Source organism: Spodoptera frugiperda, chromosome 27, assembly GCF_023101765.2.
Source record: "Spodoptera frugiperda isolate SF20-4 chromosome 27, AGI-APGP_CSIRO_Sfru_2.0, whole genome shotgun sequence".
Lineage (NCBI taxonomy): Eukaryota > Metazoa > Arthropoda > Insecta > Lepidoptera > Noctuidae > Spodoptera > Spodoptera frugiperda.
In genome coordinates this window covers 9,358,422-9,379,200 of record NC_064238.1, presented here as the reverse complement: position 1 = coordinate 9,379,200, position 20,779 = coordinate 9,358,422, and the positions used below count along the sequence as shown (strand labels likewise).

The 20,779-nt window shown below is 37.9% G+C and overlaps 4 protein-coding genes across 13 annotated transcripts in view; 2 read left to right on the top strand and 2 right to left on the bottom strand.

Moving 5' to 3' along the window:
* The window catches only part of LOC118263336 (TBC domain-containing protein kinase-like protein), a 235,710-nt gene extending 234,163 nt beyond the window's left edge, over window positions 1–1,547 (top strand). Inside the window, exon 14 of the mRNA XM_050705203.1 lies at window positions 1,538–1,547. The gene's annotated coding sequence lies outside the window, so the exon portion shown is untranslated. The remainder of the gene's footprint in view (window positions 1–1,537) is intronic.
* LOC118263246 (phosphatidylinositol 4-phosphate 3-kinase C2 domain-containing subunit alpha) overlaps window positions 1–4,237 on the bottom strand; it is a 36,985-nt gene extending 32,748 nt beyond the window's left edge. For all 4 annotated transcript variants that reach the window (XM_035575081.2, XM_035575082.2, XM_035575083.2 and 1 more), the window contains exons 1-3: window positions 4,070–4,237; window positions 3,789–3,924; window positions 2,151–2,277 (exon numbers count right to left, since the gene is read on the bottom strand). In XM_035575081.2, the coding sequence (XP_035430974.2) occupies window positions 2,151–2,277; window positions 3,789–3,900 (239 nt within the window). In that variant the 5' untranslated portion in view covers window positions 3,901–3,924; window positions 4,070–4,237. The remainder of the gene's footprint in view (window positions 1–2,150; window positions 2,278–3,788; window positions 3,925–4,069) is intronic.
* On the top strand, window positions 161–20,574 carry LOC118263247 (uncharacterized). Of its 6 annotated transcripts, none has more exons than XR_007707274.1 (18): window positions 8,297–8,673; window positions 11,280–11,430; window positions 12,781–12,886; window positions 14,694–14,752; window positions 15,553–15,764; window positions 15,995–16,093; window positions 16,266–16,370; window positions 16,606–16,684; window positions 16,800–17,017; window positions 17,219–17,453; window positions 17,529–17,630; window positions 17,714–17,848; window positions 17,951–18,310; window positions 18,390–18,503; window positions 18,758–18,913; window positions 19,020–19,210; window positions 19,385–19,556; window positions 19,823–19,972. XR_007707274.1 is itself a non-coding variant. In XM_035575086.2 (17 exons), exons 3-17 carry the CDS (start codon window positions 12,847–12,849, stop codon window positions 19,974–19,976), a joined length of 2,259 nt encoding a protein of 752 aa, XP_035430979.2. In that variant the 5' UTR covers window positions 161–300; window positions 11,280–11,430; window positions 12,781–12,846; the 3' UTR covers window positions 19,977–20,574. The 6 variants fall into 6 exon arrangements, 3 of the variants coding, with proteins under 3 accessions (XP_035430979.2, XP_035430980.2, XP_035430978.2); XR_007707275.1 differs by having other exon boundaries at window positions 19,385–19,491; window positions 19,823–19,968; XM_035575086.2 differs by lacking the exons at window positions 8,297–8,673; window positions 19,385–19,556 and adding an exon at window positions 161–300 and having other exon boundaries at window positions 19,823–20,574.
* Window positions 4,988–7,980, bottom strand: LOC118263249 (uncharacterized). 2 transcript variants are annotated; one of them, XM_035575093.2, is made up of 4 exons: window positions 7,633–7,980; window positions 7,134–7,272; window positions 6,545–6,938; window positions 4,988–5,212 (listed from the first exon to the last, which is right to left on the bottom strand). In XM_035575093.2, exons 1-4 carry the CDS (start codon window positions 7,758–7,760, stop codon window positions 5,172–5,174), a joined length of 702 nt encoding a protein of 233 aa, XP_035430986.1. In that variant the 5' UTR covers window positions 7,761–7,980; the 3' UTR covers window positions 4,988–5,171. The 2 variants fall into 2 exon arrangements, with proteins under 2 accessions (XP_035430986.1, XP_035430985.1); XM_035575092.2 differs by lacking the exon at window positions 4,988–5,212 and adding an exon at window positions 5,624–6,459 and having other exon boundaries at window positions 7,633–7,979.
* Window positions 20,575–20,779: the final 205 nt, after the last annotated feature.

The window sequence follows — 20,779 nt, the reverse complement described above, 5'->3', positions numbered from 1 at the left end:
GTTTGGCAGTGACTTTGGTACGGTAGAAGAGAACAGTACATTGGATTCAATAAATAACAAAACAGTTTTCGTTTTCATTAAAATGTTCACATGTGTATTTGAAATACAAGTTCTGGGAAAAATAGGTTTTAAAGTGTCCTAAAAACCAAGTTCGAAATGGCGGAAAATTCATACATTAAAGGCAAGATTTTGATCTATAAAGATACAGGACTTTAGACAGTAAACATATGAGAAATAGGATAATAGTTCTTAGCAATAAACAAATGGCATGGAGTGCAATACACCATTATGAAGTCACCGGTAAGTTCTCTATAACATTAACACTAAACACACATAAACACAATGCATGATAATGAAAAAAGCAAAAGAAGAATGTATCGTAGGTGGCGCTAGTGGTATCGAGTATGTTTTCACACATTTCACATAGTACACATGTCATTTAACAGCAATTCAACCTACCCTAATCTAATAAATTACGTCAAATGATTTTCAACTTTATTGTTGTGTAATAAAGTCTAAAATCAAAAATACAGTTTGTTGATATGCAGCTGGTTTTTATACTATTCGTAATTTTGAAGCCTGATTACGATATGATTCGTTAATGAAACCAAACAATAACAAAACGATGATATTCTAGATAATGCTAGTTTGTTTGAAATTGCGTCTTATTTAATACGAATTATTAAGATACAATTTTGCACAGCTTTCGTGACTGACTCATTGTGTTTATTTAGATAACCTTAACTACTGTTATGAAGTAAATTTTAAAATCATTTTGTACAAAAACTAGAAGTTGGGTGATTGAATATACATATATACTACTACAATAATTCAATGTGGTATTTAGTAAAGAATTTCCCATTTAAAATATAATTCATATTTTTATTAGGTGTCCCTAATTCACTAATACATTAAAATTGCATCAGTTACAACTAGGTGTTGATAAACAATCGATTCTCATAAGACTAAGTACTGACCTCAATCTAGTTTTATTTTTAAATTTAATAGGTCGATGTTTGTCCACCATCTCGCCTGGTGGTAAGCGATGATACGACCTACGGTGGAGTACGTTTGCCTATACGCAACCTATTCACTAGGGCATTGAAGACACCCAGGTTACTTATACTTATACCCATTAGTTAACACAGAACAAAAATCAAACGCTATTCAGAAACACAAAAATGTTCTGGATTTTAATATAACTTAGCACCTACATTTTCCCTATTAAAAAGTATTTATACACCTTTTATCTCATAAACATTAACTTTTTATCAGCACGGTCGACACTTCTTAACCTCACAAAGAAGAACCAAGGCGAAACATTGTACTCATGCCGAAAGATAAACACGTATAATATTGTTACACCTTTTGTTTTACACAAATACTACATTCACTGCAATTTGGTTGAAAAAACTTAATTACTTTGTAGTTTAACTACATCTTAACGAGCCTATAATGTTATTATAGGAGAATTTTAAATGTGGGAGTGGGGCCGGCTCGACCGGAGTTATACTACGGCCTCATAGAAAACCGACGTGAAACGACGCCTGCATTGTGTTTCGTTGTCTAAGTGAGGTTACCGGAGTCCCAATTACCTCCCTTCCGAATCCCCGATTCCCCAACAACCCTTAAATTCCTAACCCCCAAAAGGCCGGCAACGCACTTGTTACCACTTGTTGGCGATTGCTTACCATCAGATGATCCGTCTGCTCGTTTACCGGCTTATACCATAAAAAAAGGAGTGTTCGATTTACCCATCTTTGACATAAAATTACACATATTGAAGTATTTAGTACTAGTAGCATGGATTACCAGTGCATGCTTCCCATCCAATCAATTTATCTGATAACTTTAAACACTAACTTCACATGAAGATAAGAATAACTATCACTTAAGAAGTAACATTAAGTTTTCAAATTAACTACTGCTACTACAGAAGTATTCATTACCTAAAATGTTTATAGCAAAACCATTTTCTTTAGAACATTGGTTTTTAAACAAAATCTTCTAAAAACATTTAGGGCACAATCAAAATTGATAGTGAATTGATTAGAATGTGTTATTGAGACGTTAATACATTTGTTATCAGATAAAAGACACTGATAGTAGGTAGAGATAGATAGATTGTTCTTGAATATAGATGAGTTTACCTGGGACCGTCAGAGATGGAGGTCCGTCCTCGTGGAGACTTGCGCGGCGGCGGCGGCAGCGCAGGCGGCGGGCCGTCGGTCTCCTCACGCCGTCGACCACTAACACTAGCCACCTCGCGGACATTATCTAGACAATATCAACGTGATAAGCCAATCACCAATGATTAGGCATGAGGTATCAATAGTTTTTGTTATAGATAACAAAGTGAAAGAGATAAACATTCCCTGAAATATGACTACAACACAAACAATGTTCTTAATAACAATTAGTCAAATACTTAAGTTAGTTTCGTGTTACAATTTCGAATCATTCTGTACTTCTATACTAGTTTGCCGTATGTCACTTTCGTACAAAAGGAGATACAGTTATCATGATTCCATATAATCAGTGCCCCATTTACGTGGGAGGGCATTGACCTTACTTCCCTTTTGATTGATATACTCACAGACATTTTGCTGTAGTCACAATGCTTATTAATTTTTCTTGTTTACACTGCGTCAATTGATCTCGTTGTGCCAATAAAAGGTCAGTTGCCACTTCAATTGTCATTATTTTGTCGCATTTAATATTGATAAAAGTGCAACTTTGTTTTAACATAGACCTTTTAATTCATTATTTTATATTCAATCCATCTGTTATCGTGTTTATTTTTATAAACAGGAAAAGTCGTATAATAGTTTATAGGAAAAATAGAGGAAATCTAAAAACATAATATTATGTAGAGTTTGATTACTACTGTATATAAATAATAGTTGTTTTCACTGGCATTATAGATGGCGAGGGATACCATAATAATATTTCAATATGAAAATATTTTCCAATTATTCAATAAAATGATATTAGCTGGATTAAAAAATATTTAACTACTGTATATTGAGTATTTTTGAAATATTTAAAAGCACTTTTTTGAGCATGGGCCATTATCCGATAATTTATCTCTCCTTAGTTGAGGCGAGTAGGATCGTCAGACTCTTACTGAGTAAAAACCACCCGATTCCTACTCCTACTCTATAAGGTGGAGCCCCAGTTCCTTGCTAGGTAGTCCACAACTCCAGTTCAAATATGTAACAGCATAAGGCCGGAGTTATCTACTTGTAAAATATTATTTAGCAAAATATTATTCATATTCATTTAGTAGCTATAATAACATTTACCAACTGTTTCGATTAGTTGCAATCTCTGACTTCTATCTATTTTCAAAAGGCAAACAGTTTTATTGTATTTATTAATTTACTTTCTTAATGATCATTCCGTTTGCTCAATTACCATTAATTTATATTCAAATGGAGACTGTTAAATAGATTGAACTACTTAGTTATGGGTAGCTATAAATATTTACTACAACAAAACAGTGGATAGCAATTAAACAATTTAACTGCAGGCAAATAGCATTTGAACTCGTACTTCCAATATAACAGTAAGTTTCAACTGATATAGTTAACTATTATCATTATTTTGCACTGGTTTTTAACCTATTTACATTAATATGAGGCGTTCGCGTAGGTGGTTACGAAATGTAATGGAATGGACCAAATCACGTTATCATTAACACAATATTAGTAGGTGGCTGCGTGAATCTCTACAGAAGCCTTGGACCATCAGTAATCTCGCGGAGTAAACAAAGTTACGTCAGTTACCTGCACTAGACAGTAGCTTCTGTCTACGGAATTGATCCAAAGCAAGACTTTCTAAACTCAAAGCCTGGGCCTTCTCCAAATCCGCTTGAAACTGAAGATCGTAGTCAGACATTATCGGACCTCCCTCAATATGTATCTACAACATTCACAAAACGAGCGTGGGAATTATAACAATAATACCACTGTTTAGCGATGAGCACATAACACTACACAAAAACTTTACAACTAAACATTTGTAGGCGGCACACGAGCGGTTTCCAATGTATCACCCTTTGTCTTACCAGAGGAATCTTCCCGATAACGTTTTATTTGTTTAATTTTCTCTACATAATACAATTTTGGATGAATCTCGGCTCGATTTTATTTTATTATTTTACTGGGTCAATTCAATTTCTATGCATCATTCGAAACATAATACGACTAAATTAAAAATATACATTCATCAACGTTTGACAGTTAATTCCTTTCTAATCACAAGGAGATAAAGAGAAGCATTCACTCAACCGATGAACATAACGGTATTTTACATTTAGCTGTATAGTAATGGTGACGTTACCAGTTTCAACCTCATTCCGTTCAATCGACTAAACGAATTATCGTAATCGATTAATAAACTTACTAAGTCGGTAACAAAATTATTTAGGAGATTTACCTGTTCACCCATGTACTCAGAGAACTCAGAGAGATTTGTGAATCATTAATCAACTTTTCTAACACTACAGAGAGAGCTCGCTTATTGGCTGTGGGAGAGTGGGAATCATGATTGTGACTCCAGGCACTCCCTTCACTCTACATAGGCACTATGTTGGATGACATTACGCTCCGGCTAGCTGTGTGCTTACGGTTGGGTAATCATTGTGTCTCTCCACATTGTTCGTGGTCTACCATGGTCTTTCTTGCTGCAGAAATGCGGGCCGCATAGGTCGTCATCGTCATGCCAGCATCAACGACATTATTCGTCGTTTTCTTGCCTCAGCCGGCGTACCAGCCGTGTTTAAACCCAATGGCTTGGTACGTGATGATGGCAAGAGACCGAAGTTATATCATCGCTGCCTTGAAAGATGGGTGGGCCTTAGGTGTGGGACGCAACGTGTATAGACAGACGACAGCATGGAATAAGTAACACAGTTTGTATAGTTATAAAAAATGTCTTCATTGAAATCGTTTTACAATCGACTAAAAATTGACATAAAATTTACTTGACAGTAGTAATAAAATGCTCTACATCACTATTATATCGTTCAGAAATTTGATAAAACAGATAACAGGAAACGTTTTGAAATAGTTACAAAAGATAAATGGGTGTAATCTTTTTTATATTCAGTAAATAAAATCAGAAAGAGCAATCACTATTTGGATTTAGTACTTTTGTCCATAGGTACTTCAATGCGAATTTGCTTTCAGCGGGTCTGGATACTCTGGTCCTAATAACGATAAAAAGTATTTATTAAGTGTCTATCTGTATCGAGATCGAGCATAATAATTTAATTCATTCATAAATTCTATGTCGAAAAAAGAGCTCTGGGTTGTATTCTCAGGCTAGGTAAAGTATCCTATTCCTTTTTAGCAATAGCATGGAAGTCTGGAATACCTAAATGATGCTCGATACGTGATTCCAAAAAAGTCCTAGCATAACCGGTGACAAGTGAGACTTTTTTTAAGCAATGGCACCCTCACCACGTGTGGAGTTACAAGTAGGTACGTTATCACCTTTTGGGAGGTTGTACGGGTACCATTTATATTGTACTTGTACTTTTCTGTAATATATGCCCTCTGCTTACTTCCTCGGAAAATAAAATGTAATGATCGACAATTATAGAAAAAAAAAACATAAAGTTACTGATATCTTTATTGTATTTTAGAACTAGTTCAAATTAGGTATTTATTACTACTATTCTTAACACAATAAAGTCTGTAGAAATTATCGTTTTATTTTTGTTATGAACCGGTAAACGAGCAAACGGATCACCTGATGGTAAGCAATCACCGCTGCCCGTGGACACCCGAAACACCATAGGCGTTACAAGTGCGTTGCCGGACTTTTGGGGGCTAGGAATTTATTGTTGGGGAATCGGGGATTGGGAAGATTGGGAAGGAGGGTAATAGGGTAGATGAATAATTTTTATTTTAATATCCGTCTTGTATGTGTATTATCTTAAAATATTAGACACGTATTTTTTATTTTCTTACGGAAACAAATACTTTTGAAGATAATATATCGATTTGAAATACCGCGTGACAAGAAATGACGTACCGATTTGCTCCCACTCCTAAAGTTTGATTCGTTTTATCTTATTTGACAAAATAAAAAAAATACGTTCCTAATATTTTTTCATTGCCTAACTGACGGACTAAATATTTTTTTATTTTCATACCCCGTCATCATCCCTATTGGGCCTGCGGTAACCTCACTCACACAACGAAACGCAACGCAAGCGTTGTTTCACGTCGGATTTTTGTGAAGCCGTGGTATCACTCCAGTCGAGCCAGCCCATTCGTGCTGAAGTATGGCTCTGCCACACTTCAAATCGGTACGATTTTTCAACTCAGTGCACCTACTTTGTGGACTGAGCGACAGTTATTTTATTATTTTTTAGGAGTTCTTTTATGCGTCTTACAATAGCATGTCCTCTCGACGGGGTAGAAACGTAATGCACATTATTTGAAGTACCTGAAAACGCACAACGCATAAAATATCTTCAACGCATCACGTTCACGTGTCGTCTACGTTTGTGACCAGTCGAGTCTAGGTGTACCTGATGGCTTCGGTGGTGGGATGCTGTCACCGCCAACAGATGGCTTTTTTCTTTTACCACGTTTTTTCTTAACAATCTTACGTCGACTAGTGCCAGCATTATTTCCTTCAGTAAAAGCAGACTTAGCCTTCGATATATCGTGTCTAACCGAAGTCCTCCGCACAATTATAGGTCTCTTTGTCTTAATTGGCGAATAGATCCTGGTTCTATTCAAGATTGGTCTAGGATAGCGATTCTTTCTTTCTGAAGTCGTTGGTTTAGTTGTATCACCAACAGACTTTAAAGGCGTAAATAAACTTTTAGACTTTTTAACCTTTTTCCTTCCCCTGTGGGTTTTTGTTTTCTTATGTTTATATTCTGGATTATGTTGGCGCAACTCCTGTTTTCCGGCTACCTGTAAATGTTGAATAGGATTTTAACTTAGGTACATGGTATTTTAGGAAAGAGAAAATGGTCTACCTGTTTTACTTTTTACTAGGAAACCGTGTATCGTGTTCGAGTTTCAGATAAGCAGAGCCTATATTCTTATGTCATAAAATGTTTGTAAAATGACAATATCGTAATTAATTTTCGTAAATTAGGTAGATACCTGTGCATAAAACCGATCATCCTCATCTTGTCTATCACAAAAGTCCAATATTTTTTTGCAAACTGTTCTCAAGGTGCGAATCTTTTCCTTCTTTCCTTTGCCTATGATACATCTGTCCACTTCGTCTAACCTTAGTGTTCTGAAAATGAAGTCAAAGCATTAATTGCAACAATTTGAATAATTAGTTTCTCGTGTAATCTATATTAAATTAAATAGCATCTGCTATCTTTCAGACTTAGCAAAAAAAGATATGAAGTCGGTAAAAAGGCTCGGGGATTTGAGTACCGTCCTTAACTTAGGTAGGTATTAACTTAGGTTAGTTAATACTAATATACCTATCTAATGATAGGTATACTTCCGAAAATATTGTAGGAAAGTTTCACTGGAAATTACTTTAAGGCAGACATGAGTTAGGCAAAGTGGGGCTCATAGCAAATACTACTCTTGTTACGTGGTTGATCCGACACTGATCCTATACAGCAAGAAGAAACATTGTTACTTGATAACTTTCGGTTTGTTCATTATGTTAGCTGCGTCCTTCTCGTTCATTTGCATCGCCGTATCCCAAATATTTCTAAATAGTTGTCTCCTTTCTGCGTAGCTGTCTTCTTTGGTCATTAAGTTCATTTTACGGTGTTCTGGACTCTGCCCTGGTTACGGACTGTTTTTGGCTATTTGATGGCTGATATTTCTTGGGGTTTTTGATGTTTATTTACTTTTTATCCCCATTTTTATAGTGTTTTATTATTTTCTTTTTGGATCAATTTGTCATATATTATTGACGTTTTAACTTGATTGATTAGTGATTACGTAATAGGTATGTAGTAGATAATAAATGATGTTTTACTCTTTGGTAGATGCTTAAATAGGTAGTTAGAAGGCCTATTTGCTATAAAAGGGCAAGCATTATTGTCTGGTTGCGTTCTGTAAACAATTTTTAGCACCATGATAAAGATAAAATAAAAAGAAAATCTACCTAAGGCATACCTATGAAACCACGCCTCCAACATACTGTTACTGAACTGTACCACGCAAAGCAACAAGTTGGTTCCTACGGAGCTGTCCGTTGCCTCAGACGTCGTTCAGTTGGCGGGAAGCTCTTCGCGAACGCTTTCCTCCATAAAAATACACACGCGCTCACGTTACTTTTCATTTGCGAAAAAATATACTAACGTAAAAATGGTCCTTTCAAACGGAGGGCATTTAAAAAATGAATTCTTGGCACTTTAGCAGGCGAGGGCATTTTATTTTTAAATTAATTATGATTTGTAAATTAGTTTAAATTATTAGTGCGTTGAAATGTCGATATCATGCCCGCCAAATATGACCCGAACACTTTGTGGGTGGCACTCAGTCAGTACAGTGATGGCAATGTCTTCGAGGTGTACCCCAAGTTGTTGGCGCAGCTGTTCCTGCAAGAGGAGGCTGCGAGACAGGATGGCGACACCAGCGAGGCTGAGAAGCTGGTCCTCCCTAGTGACAAGGACTATAGACTGCAGAAATACTTCGTCCTTGTTGAATTACAAAAAGAATTGGAAGAGTAAGTATTCGTACAATTTTCCAGTCAAAAATAATTATCAAAGCATATCAGCTTAAGTGATTATTTTCTGATCCATATCCGGAGCGTCATTATTTCTTTTAATAGATAAGATTCATTTGTAATTGAAACAAAAAAACAGAAAATGTGTCACTATTCTGGGTACTGAACTGACCTACCGACCCACTTTTTTTTAAGGGGAAAATCATCCAATTTCTTCTCCTGCCTTGGGTGAGGCGAGAGGGAGTGTCAGACTCTTACTGACTAAAACCATCCCGTTCCTACTCCTGCTTTTCGAGCAGGAGCCCCGGTTACTAGGCAGTCAGCAGACCTATGTACCCACTACCAGAAAACAATACAATTAACCAAATAGAAACAAACACAAGCAAACACCAAAGTTCCGTGTTTCATAATACCTCATTAACTCTTAAATTAGCTTTACGTAAAACAAACTAGATTTATAATTACAGCCGTTGATTGCGTGGGACCCCGTGTTCATGGCATATGGCTCGGCCATGACCTCTACATAACCCTATGAACCGCTCCAACCAGACACCTTACGAATGACACAGCATTAATTGGATGGAACACCACAGCTATGGTTGACGGTTCCAACTATTGATGTGCATAATGCCTATTGTTCATTCAAATGATGTGTGCTAGAAATAGACTTGGTATTCCATTGTGGGCTGGAGTTGTTGAATAGGCACTAGGTAGATAGACAGTTTATTTGCAAATGTTATAATTTGGAGTCAATCGATTATTTCTTTAAATGGAATTAAGGTTTGTTAGGGAGTTTTATTAAAATTTAAATTATCTTTATTGCTTTCCTTGTTGTGGTGTAAGATCTTAAATAACATTATTATTATATGGGTAACAATTAAGGACCCTTATCCTCTATCCTCTACCTGCCCTGTTATCCTCATAATATAATAAGTCTTAACAGTCTTAAGGTCCCATAAGCCGAATAGATTTGATCTGTGTTCAAGATGTTGAAGATCGAAATCTTGGCATCAGCACCCACTCGGGCTTTGAGACAATTATCCAACCATCATTATTATCATCAGCCCGTCGTTTTTCGTCGTAAGACCGAGGCCTAAAATCGTTCAACCATCGACGTAATAAATGTTTTTCAAATAATATTCCTAGTACATGTACATAGCAGCTACGTATGTGTATTATTGTTACATAACCACATATGGTCTGAGTGATTCACGTACGTTGTACGTTGCATGTGCGGTCTCAATATCATTACTACAGCGAATGCATCAAATGGAAGCCCTGGCTAAATTGTGTGGTTTATCGATAAATGCGGAATAGAGTGCAGCGCTCACGCTAGGATAAAGGTAACTTCTATATCTACACGCTCTGATAGTCTCATGAATGCAGGTAAATATGTAGAGGTAAAAATGAATACTTAAAGATGAAGGAGCTTTTAAATGACCCTCGGCTGGTTTTGTAAGGGACAAGCCCGTCACAGCCTCCCTTACCGCTGCAACTCCTGTAAGCCTAGATCTACCTTGTAAATACAACCATGAAAACAGCGGAACACTGAAGTCCGGCGCGTCCCAGGGATAAGAATGACTGTCTACTGGTCTCAACTGGTTTATCCAAATTCTAAAAGACCCTGTTCCAGTTAAAAGCACTGAAAGTGGTCACTGGAGTGATTTGAGTTAGGTACCTAAATAAAAGACCCTCGTGTTCAAGTCCTTCGCTTCAAAAGCTAGGAGCCTTTTGAAAGTTTGCTATAAAATACTCTATAGCTAAGAGATGCCCAGTGTTGCGACACATAGGGCATGTCTTTGCTACAATTTACCTATTTATGTGTTATTTTGTCCTACCCTTTCGTAGATTAAAACACGCATGAAACTTATGTATGCTATAATTTTCTCAGTAAATGCTTAGTCAGCACCCATAAATGAAACACTGGCCACAATAAAACCTATTTGAAATTAAAATAAAACCTATTGTCAAAACAGTTGCACTATGTCAAAACAAACAAATAAAACATCTCAGGTCCAAAAAAAATTATCAAATAACAACCTATTATTTAAATTATTTAGCGTTATATATTGTATTACTTAGATATAATTTATTTAATAGATCCATTGTAATATCCAAACGAAATTCTCAGACTTCTTGTTCTTGTGTCGGACATAACAATGTTGTGAAGGTGTTGTTAACGTAGCGAAATTGTGTTGAAAAGTGATATTGTTTAAAAAACACTATGATGGATCAAAGCACATAATGGAGACTATGATAGAACAACCAAGTCCCTCTGTTGCGTAAGTCTATAATGAAAAAACGTATATTTTTTTAAAAATACTTAGGTATCTATCAGTGTTTCAGGTACTAAGCCCGTCCCACCCGAAATATGAAATATTTCCCTGAAACATGAATGGCTTTTTACGAGGAAACTTGTAGTTTTTTAATCAGTGAACCTAGTCTGCTCCTTAAGGAAAATAACCAACAAAACTGACTACAGACACTTCTTATTATGTCGGCCCTTCTGCCTATCCACTTTTCATGTATTTTACCCGCCTCAAAGACTATAGAAACCACCAACAGCAACTCGAAGTAAAAGTCACCATTCTCTATTCTTTACATAGGGACGAAAATGGCGACATAGTGTCTAAACCTGTGGAAGATCCGGTGGAGGAATGGGCGCCGTGGTCACTCGTGGTGGCCACCAAGAACCCTCATGCACCACCACCAGTCGCCGTCAAAACTTCACCGGGTCCCGCTTGGGATATTGGACAGGTAAACTTGAGAGGTAGACCGTAGATGATAGGCAGATGACAAAAATCATTGTGTGATCATGATATCTTCAGTTTAAAAGCGTAAAGTCAGCGATTATGTTACAGCTTGTTATGTTATCTTACATATTATTGGACTCCTTAAAATAAACCTTTTACGACCTTCAAGAAAAGAGCGTACTCCTTTTTAAAAGACCGGCAACGCACCTGCGACTCCTCTGGTGTTACGGGTGTCCATGGGCGGCGCTGATCGCTTACCATCAGGTGACTCGTTTACTCGTTTGCCACCTATTCCATAAAAAAGCTCTAGGGTGTACTGCTATGGAATAATATTTTCGAAAGCATCAATGAAAACTAATACCTACCTAGACAATTCTAACATAAAGATCGAACTTTTAGGACAGACTGCTGAGAATTTTGAATCAAAGCTTTAATTAATATTAACGATTGCAATACAACAAATAAATACAGTGTCTATAGGCACACAAATAAACTTACAAATATAACTGCTACAACAAAATCTAATGACGACTCCATTATAGCGAAACTATTTAAAAGATTCCTATTAAGATTTGGAATGAGCTCGTAACAGTCAAGGCTTGAGCTATACCTACTTGCCTACCTGTTAACTGGGCCTTGTAGAACGGTATTACAAGGCAATCATACTTATTTCAGTGTCTAATGTATGGTTATAGTACCTATCTGATTTTAGAATACCTACGTGTAGACTTCTTTTAATAAAGATCGTATACACCTTGAAAGTAAAAGTCATGAAAAGGTCACACACAATAGGTTATACTTAATACTCAAAGGAATAACTATGAGACTGAGTAATAGGAATAGGTAGGTACTGCTTAGTGCTGACGGAGAAGCCCCATGCGCTGGTCAGATTGTATTAGTTACACTTTAAATAAAACAAGGCTACCACGTTGGTCAAGTGGTCGCAAGTGCTACCGTCGGACAAGGGGTCTCGGGTTCGATTCCCGTCGGGCAAAGTAATACTGGGCTTTTATCAGTTTTTCGAAAATTTCTCAGTAGTAGCACGGAGTCTGGAATCGTGCCCAGTATATGGCAATAGGCTCACCCCCTATTACATGGAACTTTAACACAAGTGGTGAAAAGTGGGTGTACCTACTTTGTACAGTGGCATTATGTGCACCTCTGCCTACTCCTTCGGAGATAAAAGGCGTGACGTTGCGGTCAATAAAATAAAAAGACAGGACAAGATGGCAAACATATAGGTAATAATAGTCCATGAGAAAGGGTTTCGTCAAAGTTAACACCACCCTCAGCATTGAAAATAAACGCCATGAGTGAGAAGATGAGTGCCTAATAACTTATGTGTATTGTACAGGTGTTAAAAGCTGCCCGCTTGCTCTGTAAGCCACCGCTGCCTGTGGACTTCATCGACGAACAAGAGATGCGTTGTGTTTACTCCCTTATTTACGAAGTTTTTAGATGTAAGTACCAATACTTCTTTTATGTAGTTCTATTGTCCATCCAATTATATTTCTGTTGTTTCATCATCGTAGGTTAGCTATAGGTACTACATTTTAATCTTATACGAAGACAAATAAGTCAATTGTTCCACTACTTCATTTTCAATCCACTGATTGAATAGCATGCGAGATACTGATAGAATAGAATGAGAGAGATAGAGAGAAATTGAAAAGAAAGTGGAATAACCACTACTTCATTTTCAATCAATGTTTCGAGTCACAATTTATATTTAAATTTTACTCTTTCTATGTATAACAGCAATAGAATTTAGGCCTCCTTGTTGGCACAACGTGCTTGCGACTACCCAGTTAAAGAAAATTTATAGTCCCCATGCCTAAACTTCTTCACCATAAACCTTTATGGGAGTTTTAATCCTCTACCCACGACTAAAAGCCGTTAAAACAAAACAGAACGGTATAAAAGCTCATATAACACGAAATAAAAACTTTGGTTGCGTGAACCTATGGTTTGTAAATGACTGACAAATAGCATATTATACATAGTATCAGCCGTTAATCAATGCCGTATGTATCAACCACGTAGCAAGAGTATCATTTGCTATGGGCCCTCTTTTGTATGGAAAAATGGTCTTTAAATCTTTCTAAAATTGTTAGTGAAACTCACAACGGGCCCCTTCGCCTCAGTCATAGCTAAAATTTTAGGAATGACTTTCTTCATGCCCCTGCCCAGTTTAGTTGAATTTATATCTCCTGGGTCAGCCCTGTATCCGGAGTTGTGGACAACGTAACAGGTTACCGGGGCTCCGGCTCAATGCAGGAGGAGGAACGGAGTGATTTTTAATCAGTAAAACTCTGACACTACCTCTCGTCTCACCCAAGGCGAAGTCATTAGATGATTTTCCCTCCTCCAAAAAAGGGACAGCCCTGTATGAGATTGAAAGCCCAATAAGAATTTGTTACGGGCCCCTCGGCACTGCCATCCATTTAATATTAAAAACGAAAGTCTGGTAAAAGTAAAGTGTTACAGAGTTTAGAAGTATACTCACAAGTCACGGTTACTGTTGTAAATTAACAAACGCCATGCTAAGCCTCTTTATTGCAGTTCCGAAGCGTTACTCAACTTTATCAAGTTGATGCCTACACGATAAAAGTTGCGATAAATAGCGTGCTAACTTAAAATGTTTCTTCGCTATTAATATTCAGAGTTCTTTTTTTATTAGCATAGTTTCGAGTATTTTTGGACTCTTGTAGATTTTTGGTGTATTAATTTTATAGTCTGAACTGCTGGAAACCTAAAAAGTTTCTACAGAACATAGATTTCGACTTCATGACTAGGTTAATCCTCAATTTGAATCTATTTTGATTTAGTAACCGGACTATTGTTCTAATGATCACCTTTCTTCTCCTAGATTTTTTCTAACTAGGTAGACACGTAGTAGATAGTTTAGCGTCGGGTTTTTAGTCTTAGCTAGGTTCGGTTGAACATGAGGCTGATGCATTCCACCTTCCAACGACAACTTGGTAAGGGTGGGTGATACCTCAATAAAGAAATATTTAAAATCTCCCACTAGAAGTCTTACAAGACCTAAATATCCACGGTTAGGAAGGTTATTACAAGCCATTATGTCTGTGTACGTCAAAATAAAAATACCATGAATTCTATGCTATTTGGCCTTTTTATTATTCAGCACTTTGGATGTCTATCCATATAGAAGTTTTCGGTCACGCGACATATTTATTTTGCGGTTTTATTTGAACTTCGCTTTCGTAAGATTTATATGTATTTCGAAATACTTAATGTTTGCAGATAAATCCATATTGGATCAAGCTTTGGAAGATGTTGCGTTTTTGGTGGAACACCGCGAGGTAAGTAGAGGTTTTATGAATATGAAATTACAACAGCTGTTTTTCTATGGAATACTTTGAGTGGAACCTCTGTCTTTCATAGTAGATCCATATATTTACGCTTAGTTACGGTGCGATTTAGCAAAAGACCTCACTTGTGCATGTCAGGTGCATTTACAGTCACTAGTCTGAGGCATCATAACGATTCGTAGAACAGAAAATCAGCTGCAATTTGTAAACCCAAATAATTTTCAATGTAATGTCGTTCTTGAACTTGTAATTACGAAGGTCTCTGTTAACCATTGCGGTTGTCAAGGCAAGGTATATACAACCCTCATTACCGACCAGTAATAACTCCCAGTTAGGGTAGGTTCGACAAGATGTTACAGTAGAAAGTATGCCCCATCTAACTCGCATTACGGCGGTCTCGTGACCGAAACCATTTCTTTTTCAAATGTTAAGAATGCTCACGAAATTGAACTCTATATTTATGACCTTTTATTCTTGTACGGTAAAGGAAAAAATCGGTATTTGGAAGATTCCGAGACTGATAAAATGGTTTCTATTAATAAAGACACGGATTGTCGTGTTCGAGACGTTTTAGGGAGACACCTTTAATTGGTGTTTCAACAAATTGTCAACCGTTTATCTTAACGTAACGAAAGCTTTTCAAATAGGCGCATCTCTTTCATGACTTGGCAGGCAAAATTCGACTTTCATTTTCTATCAAATTATGCATAAGCTGGCTGAAATATGACTTTATTAGTAGTTTTCTCTTTCTCTTTATTTGTAGTTAGGTTAGCCATGTCTGATCTTTGCAGTTTATCGAACATCGTCACGCATTATGGCTGTTTCTGATGGAATTGGCGAGACGCCGATGGGGAGCTCGTTCCCGCAGCGAGAATGAGCGTGCAACGCAACTCTTAGAGGAGGCTGGATACCCTTTCAAAAACATCGAGAACATTATATGGAATGAAAGGGTCCACTTAGCTGCTGCTATCGCAAGAATTCGGATTAAAAATCGTGCTTTCTCGTAAGTTTCAACATTTATATCAAAGTAGAGGTAACTTTACCAGAGAAACAATACGAAAAACAAGGAAACGATACATTACAGGGTATATTTTAGGACATCTTTGCCCTTGTACGAAACCTTTTACGTATTGAATATTTATCGAGCCCAAATAAAAAGTGTACCATGCTTACGCAAATATCGAAGGCCAAGCAGTGATGTATAAGGTCATTACAATGTTTTATTGTCTCCAGGCTGGCGGATTTATTGCCACCCCATCTGCGTGAAGAACGCGTGTCTGCGTGTGTCAACAAGGATTCAGTGACGGGATGGGTCAACACTTTCAAAGCCAAGTTGGTACCATTACCTCTAACAAACTGACTCTTAAATTAAGGCCCATAAGGTCGATTCTGTTATTCAAAATTAAGAATTTGGTTAAGACCCTAAAAACTACTTCTTTTTTCTAGTTTTAGCTCGACAACGTTTTTCGCTGTATACTTTGTAAGATGAACGATTTATTTACAGAAAAGTTGCCCTTCTTGTGAAGAGGTTACATGAGCTCGGCTACACTTACAGTAACTCTCGACAACTGTGTGCTGGAGAATACAGATTTGATCGCGTCTGTCCAAGGTACTTTGAATTTCTGTCAAAGTTTATATTCATCTATTCCTCCGGAACTGCGGACTATCTGGCGGGTTTACCGGGGCTCAGGCTCGAAGCAGGAGTAGGAACGGTGTAGTTTTTAGTCAGTAAGAGTCTGACACTTTCTTTCGCCTCGCCCAATGCGGGAGAAATCATTAGATGATTTTCACCCCTCAAAAAAGGTGCCTATACCTCTTGTTACCTTTTTGTTTCTTATTTTCAGATTCATCACTTTGCGTCCACCAGAAAACGATAGCATTGGTCAATTGGATCTTGTAAGAGATGGAGTAATAGTGCTTCAGGTAGTGAAAACATCCTCTTACTTGATATCTACTGGACTGTTACTGAAAACTGGAAACCAGTTTACGTAAACTGGAACTAATTTTAAGCTTGATAAAACTGTTTCTCAAATATCAGGAGCGTGAATTCTGCGAAGGGGCATCGACCCTATGCCGTGCTCTTCGGGCAAATTGTCTCAGAGGAGTGGTGGCACAGACGCACGCGTCTTCTCCCCGATGTTCTGCGTACCTTGCTGCTCAACTACGTGAGCTGGCCGCAGTCTTCAAAGCTAAGGCACCAGCAGCACCAGCCACACCAGAACTTGGGAAACTAGTCGTGTTTGGAGCTGGTGATAAGTATGATCAAGCTATTCTATCTATTTTTTCAACGTAATGATTTATGACTTTTTTGTTATTCAGCAATCTTCTATCTGCAATACCATTTCATTCGATTACTGCTTTAATCTCAGCAACAGAATTGTATGACTTCTACCACCTTTAAATTGATATAAGCTCCAGAATTACTTTCATTTTCTGGATAACAATCCATCTTTCCAGGGTAGAAAGCTACGTCTGTGCCCTTCGTGAACTAGGGATAGAAGCGTCTCAAGCACCTCAGTCCGGGGCTCCCGTGTGCGTCATCAGTGACCCAGTGCACTATGATACTCCCGTGGTCACCAACGCGTTAGACGGAGTAGTTGCTGTGCTAGCCACACCACCCAACTCGTACTCAGCCGTTACAGACCCCATTGATCTAGTTTGTGGACGAGGAGGGGATCTCGCAATGTTAGAGGTAATAAATATTCTTTGCACCAAATATTTGTTACAAGTGAGATTAAGTGAACTAAAATCGAGTTTATTGCTTCAGATTTTGACAGAATCGGAAGTAGATGTGGAAGGCAAAGCTCGCGTGCAATCCATTTTGGAAGAACAGAAGAGAACTTTAAAATCACTCATGTCTAAACCACAAGTACGACAATTACTCTCTTAAGTCATTTGATGAAATATAAATACCTACGTAGCATACTACTTGACGGTGTTTTTGTGTTTCAGATTCAATTGATTTTGTATGAAACGCATTCAGCTTTGGAGGCTGAGAATCAGGCACAGATCACTCGAGCAGTAGCGGAGGCGAATAGACTGGCACGCGAACGACATGCGTTGCTTAAGAGGAAACATCGGCAGCCTGTGAGGATACTGGTTTTCTATTCTCTCCAATTTACGTCATATCATGCTTGTTGTTTGACGCAAGAAAATGGAATGAACCAAAATATATTTGCGCTTTTCCAGAGTCCACAAAAGCAAGCTTTATCGGTCGTAAATGAAACTGTAGTCGTCGATGGTAACGCAGCCAATGTACTTGAAGCCAGTGAATCCGTATCATCTCTTGGGTCCGCTTCAAATTCTGACATAGAGAAGGATGAGAATGAAGATGAAGAAATGTCCGTCTGTGAATGCTCACCCACGAGGTCGGCTTCTGGTTCCCGGCCAAGCACAGCCAAGATCAAATCTAGTACCACGACACTGAAGAAACAAGCTGAAAATCTGGAAGTGCAGTCATGTCCAGCTACAAATAAAGCAAGGCCTATACCTGCAATGCCGAGCTATGACATCCCGAAAGACCCTGATAAAGATAGCCCTGATGTTATTGTAAGTATGCCACACGAAAATGGACCTTATCACCAACATTTTCTGTAAGAAAAATTGTAATTGTCCGTTGCTATTCCAGGTGCCAAGTTGTGATTTGTTTGAAATAAGGACACTACCGAATCTGGGGAATGGTTTGGATATCAACTACATTCTTGACAGGGACGGATGTTTCCTCGGTTTAATTCAGAGAAAGGTAAGCATTTCTGTATTTAGTTGATAAAAATGGTTTATTTTATAAAGCAATAACGACTTGATGAATAATTTATTAATAAAATGTACGACGATGTATTTCAACATCAAAGTCAAAGTATGAATGACGGCTTTATTCTTCAGCAAAAAAATATCTTAATTATTATTATTAGCTACTAAAACACTTTTGTGGGTCGTTACTGCTTTTGTATTGTGGTGTCGAGACCTAGGCCTTGCACAACGGTAGGTTGACCGCAGGAGATCACCCGGCTCGACGCTAAGTTTATGATCCGAGTGGCCGAGGACCGCGGGTTGTTTGGGCCCGGCGCAGGCGCTCCACAGCCGCAGCGACGCAAGCGCACTGAAACTGCTGCGTTGTCACCTCGGAGGAGACGTCGCAAGGCTAGTTTTGAGGTAAAAGCAACAATCTGTAAAATCTATGTAGCTAATGATCTTTTGTTTTGGAAATAGGCAAGTATGTATAACTAAGTTCTTACTTACCTTCTATTGCAAAATGTAGGTGGACCGCGTAGCAGCCCCAACATACGCGTCGATGTCGCGCGCGGCACGTCGCGGCAGCGCGCCAGGTTGCCTCGACACGGCGACGTGCGCCGGCACCGCGGACCGCCACGTTTGCGAGCGACACGCGCGACGTCAGGCAGCTGCTGCAGCCATCACCTCCGCCGCCTGCCATTGTGATGCTAGGCACAAGTAAGTAACTGCAACTAGATTACCAGATAACTTCTCAACTAATAGAACGTAATCCATTAAAACTAAACGTTTGTAACTCTAAAGAAGTGCATTCCGCGAAAGCACAGATGAAGTAGACAAAGACGTGCGATATCTACCGGTTTACGTTTTTTGTTTTTTTTTTATTGCTGATAGGCTCGCGTTTGACCCCTATCGCACCTGATAAGAAGCGATGGTGTAGTCGAAGATGAAGCACGCTTACCTAGAAGTTACCTATTCACTCTAGCCTTAAAGACTCCAAGGTTATATTTATCAGGAAACAGACCACGGCAAGGCATTCCACTCCTTAGCTGTACACACAATAAAGGTATTCCCAAAACGTTTCGTGCGTATGTTACTTTGTTATACGTCTTTTATGGTTTTGAGGCGAGCCTGATTGCCTTACTTAAAGCATCCCTATTCGTCTAACGAGGCAGTCTTTCTAGCCAGTTACTCAGTCGCTATTTTCACTCACCAGTCTTAGTAGCCCATTATGGGTTAGAAAATGTACACCAGGGATCAAAAGACGTTATGTTAATTCGTGATTTAGATGCGTAAGTAGACTATACAGGACTTACTTATTGCCTGTTTCAGACATCGTCGTTCATCAGCCGCAGGTGTGACAGGCACTTCTGCGGCATCAGGCTCGCGGCAGCCCGAAGCTCCCTGCCGCCGTCCCTTCCCACTCGTGGTCCACGAGCTACAACTCCAAGCAGTTGTACAGCATCATAAGATTTTCGCTTCCTGAATTACGAGTGCAGCTCTGTTCATAGCCAAATTCAATTCAGATGAATTTATACGAATTTCGTAGCAGATCCAATTACTATAACTGAAAAATATAAACTATCGACCTAATTCTCATTGGTCATCTTCCAGTTTGTTGTAAATTCATCTGAGATTAAACAAATTTTCTTCATTTAAACCAACACACATGAAACTACATAAAAAATGTTTACCAGTTGTTACGCTCACTGAGTTCTTTAGAGGCGCAGAAATCAAATAATACGACGTACTTTACTATTTTATAATCATACATTATATGAAAGGGTTTACAGATTGGTATGAACTTCTAGATTTAGTTTAGTTAGTAGACAATAAAGATAAATACTTTTTGCAAAAACGTTTATCGAACGAAATCTTAGTCTATATTTTATGTCGCAATTTTATAATATATCGATATATTTGTTTGAGTAACCTTTTCATTTATGAATTCTTTACACTGTATTGCCATCAGCAAAAAAGGACTTTCTACTAAAATGTATTGATGTTGTATATTATAACGATCAATCAATTTTAAATTGTTTACATTTACTTATTTTGCCAGAATAAATTCCGTTACCATAAAATATTACTCATTTTATTTACCTATCCTGTTTCCGAGTACTAAGTATTCAATTAGATTTAGATGGATCCCATTTAAATCCAATTCAAAAATGTAGATCTGGTTATTTTTTAGGACATGGTTAATTGAAAAATTGTAAACTATTTCATTCAATTAGATTTATTTTGGACAACTAATTAAACTTACATCAACAAACATTTTTTATAACA